Below are 3,375 nucleotides of genomic sequence, written 5' to 3'. Positions count from 1 at the left end.
TTATCTGACCCCATGAGAGCAGCCAAAGAATCCGGACGGAGAGCCGTTAATCAAAACGAAAAAGCACACCAACGAGATACAATGTGCTATCCAAGTGCACCATTTCTCCCTGAACCCACATCTTTTTAGCAAATAAAGCAAAAACTTCCACTTGATGTAGTCATAGGCTTTCTCCATATCCAACTTACAAAGCACCCCTGGATTGGTGGACTTGTTATGGCCATCCAAAAATTCATTAGCAATAAGAACCGAGTTCGGGATTTGCCTACCTTTAACAAAGGAGTTCTGAGGCTTGGAGATGATCTTCGCCATAAAAGTTCTCATCATGTTGGCAAGTACTTTAGCGATGATCTTATAAACCTCACTCACAAGACTAATAGGGCGAAAGTTCGTGAGACCCGAAGCCCCAGGCTCCTTCAAAATAAGGGCTATAAAGGTGGCATTAAGGCTTTTCTCAAACTTACCGCGAGCATGAAAGTCAGAGAAGACTCCCATAATGTCTGCTTTAAGCATGTCCCAATAGTCTTGAAAGAAAGCCATAAAGAACCTATCCGGGCCTGGGGCCTTATCTCTATGCATACATTTTACCATGAAAACCTTCCTTTCTCCAAAAGGGAGCCCAAGAAGAGAAGCTTCGTCCACATCCAAAGAATCGAAGGCAAGGTTATCCAATCTCAGTCTCCAATTGCATTTCTTTGAGAATAAAGACTCATAGTATTGGACAACATGATTCTTGATAATGGGTTGGTTAGAAGAAACAGAATTATTGGCTGACAAGGACTCAATGGAGTTAGTTCTCCAATTTGAGTTAGCAACCCGATGAAAGAAATTTAGTGCATTTATCGCCCTCCTTAAGCCAAATGATTCTAGACTTTTGTCTCCAACTAATTTCGTCTTGCAACAAGGAAAGTTCTAGCTCACTAACAACTTGGCTCTTCCTCGCCTTCTCTTCAGTGTCTAGATCTCTGACTCCCTCCAATTTGTGAAAAGCATTCAGCTCTGCAACTCTTGCTTTGTTAAGAGATTCCATATTGCAAAAGATTGGTTCGTTCCATATTTTGATATCGACCTTGAGGGCCTTCAATTTTTTTCCCAAAATGAAGCTATGGGGGCCTATAAAATGATAGAATAGCCACCAACTTCTCACAAGGTCCACAAAGCCATCAACCTTCAACCACATATTCTCGAATTTGAATGGTCTTTTTTCCCTTTGAATACAACTGGAATCAAGCAAAATAGGGAAGTGATCGGAACATGATCTAGTAAGCCTCTTCTGAAGAAGATTGAGATGCTTGACTTCCCATTCTGGAGACACATTGAAGTGGTCGAGCCTACACCAAGAAACATTTTTAGACTAAGTAAATGTCCCTCCTACAAGGGGAAAGTCCATGAGACCCTAATTAGAGATAAAATTAGAGCTCTAACATTGCAAGACTTTAGCGAGCGTTTCTAGATCTTTCATTAGGGAAACAAATGACATTGAAATCATCGCCGATACACTAAGGCAAGTCCCACCAACTAATAAGACTAGCCAACTCCTCCCAAAGGAATCTTCTTTCAACATCGAGATTAGGGCCGTAAAGCCCCGCGAAAGCCCAAACAAAATCATCATCGACGTTTCTAAAAGAACAGGCAGCCACAAACTCCCCCGTGCAACCTTCAATCTTCTCCACAACCCTTCTATCCCACATCAACAAGATACCTCCTCACACCCCGCTAGAAGGAACATAATACCAATCGTCGTGAAGGCAGGGCCATAAACTTTTAACCATGCTACTAGAAATAGATTCCAACTTGGTTTTTTGCAAACAAAAAATGTATGTCTTCCACTGCCTAAGGAGATTCTTTACCCTTGACCTCTTTTTCAATCTCATTCATCCCTCTTACGTTCCATGAAATCAATTTAGGCTTCATAAATGATCTCTATGAGGCCTCCCTATATTCCTCTTGCGGGAAGCACTCCGGCTATGGACATCATAGTTAATGGAACAAAACAAATTATTCAATTCTCTCATACCTTTTTTACCCACAGTAGATCTGCAGCCCTCATCCTTGTTGGCATTGCTAGCTATGATATCGGCAAATAAAGCCGATAGCTTTTCTTCAAACACATCGCACAAAATCCCCTTAAAAAGATTTCATTGCTCCACTAATTGTAGGACCCACTCAGCCGACCCCAATTTGGCCTTCGAAGAAGTTGCTAGAGAACATAATAAAGGGATAGGATCCACCTCTAAGAATAGGTCCAGCTCCAAACTGACCAATTTGGGCTCCAAAGAAAGAAAAGCCAGCCTTGCTGGAGAAAGGGAAAGATCCTCTTCCAGCCTGGGCAGGTCACACCCAATCGAAAGAGAGGCCAACAAGACTGGTGAACTCACCTCTAAACCATTCAAAGCTAATGGGTCTGCTGCCCCAAAACCCTTGCCCCTAGAAAAAGCTTTCCCCTCCAATAACAATACTGCTGGAATATCCGAAAGCAGACCCACGGGTGAAACACGTCTCAAGCCAAGAAGATGACACCAACCGAGAAGAATGCATCACCAACGGTTGGGGAACAAGCTTTTGTACACCAGAAGAACTTGGAAGGGACGGTGGAGGATGACTGGAGAAGAAGGCACAGTTCTTCCGTGCAAAGTGTTTGTTAGGGAATAGTAGCATTGAAAAGTCAATGAAAGGGAAATATGGGCATTGAAAGGTCCTCCGACACGAGATGTAGGCTTACCGGAGCATCCACCGAAGAGAATTGAGTGATTGGACAGAAACTTCACGCCAGAGAAACCACCAGTCGAAGCCAGCGCCACCGCTGCCGGAGGATGCCTAGAAGAAGAGGACACTTATGGGTCATTTCCTGGGGCTGAGACTAGACCTACCTCCAGATTTAGTACTACCGGTGGCAAGCAAGAGATCTGGGCACTGGAAATGCCGCAGTTGGAAACTACAAGCTGACCAAAACACCCATCAGAGAGCACTAGACGATTGGCCGAAAATTTCAAGCTAGAGAAGCCACCGGTCGACACCGGTGCCATCGCTGCCAAAGGACGCCCTCCTGGGTCATCTCCCTGATCCGAGACTAGACCCACGTGCACGTTACTAACGCTAGCCAACCTAGCTAATCATCCATTCTTCTTGGGTTTGAACAAGATTTTGGGCCCGAGATCACACCCCTAGGCTTTGCCTTTGCCCTTCAATGCATGGGTCTTGTTATTGGATGGGTTACCAAATGGAGGCCCACGACCCAAGAGCCTAGACCCACAAGAGCAGAAACTAGAATCCAATTGAGATAAGCAATGTCCTATGTCCAACTATAGGTTCTCCAGTGTGATCCTTAGGTTGTCACAGTCGAATGCGCCAAAAGGGACGTTGGGCATGTCTGAG

General features: G+C 44.5%; 1 protein-coding gene across 1 annotated transcript; it reads right to left on the bottom strand.

The window, feature by feature from the left end:
- Positions 1–3,026, bottom strand: LOC132169034 (uncharacterized). Its single transcript, XM_059580124.1, has 4 exons — positions 2,871–3,026; positions 2,723–2,817; positions 886–1,331; positions 1–770 (listed from the first exon to the last, which is right to left on the bottom strand). The coding sequence occupies exons 1-4, from the start codon at positions 3,024–3,026 to the stop codon at positions 1–3; spliced, it is 1,467 nt and encodes a 488-aa protein (XP_059436107.1).
- Positions 3,027–3,375: the final 349 nt, after the last annotated feature.

The sequence above is a fragment of the Corylus avellana genome, chromosome ca2 (assembly GCF_901000735.1).
Source record: "Corylus avellana chromosome ca2, CavTom2PMs-1.0".
NCBI classification, from domain to species: domain Eukaryota; kingdom Viridiplantae; phylum Streptophyta; class Magnoliopsida; order Fagales; family Betulaceae; genus Corylus; species Corylus avellana.
This window is presented reverse-complemented; position numbering and strand designations above follow the sequence as displayed.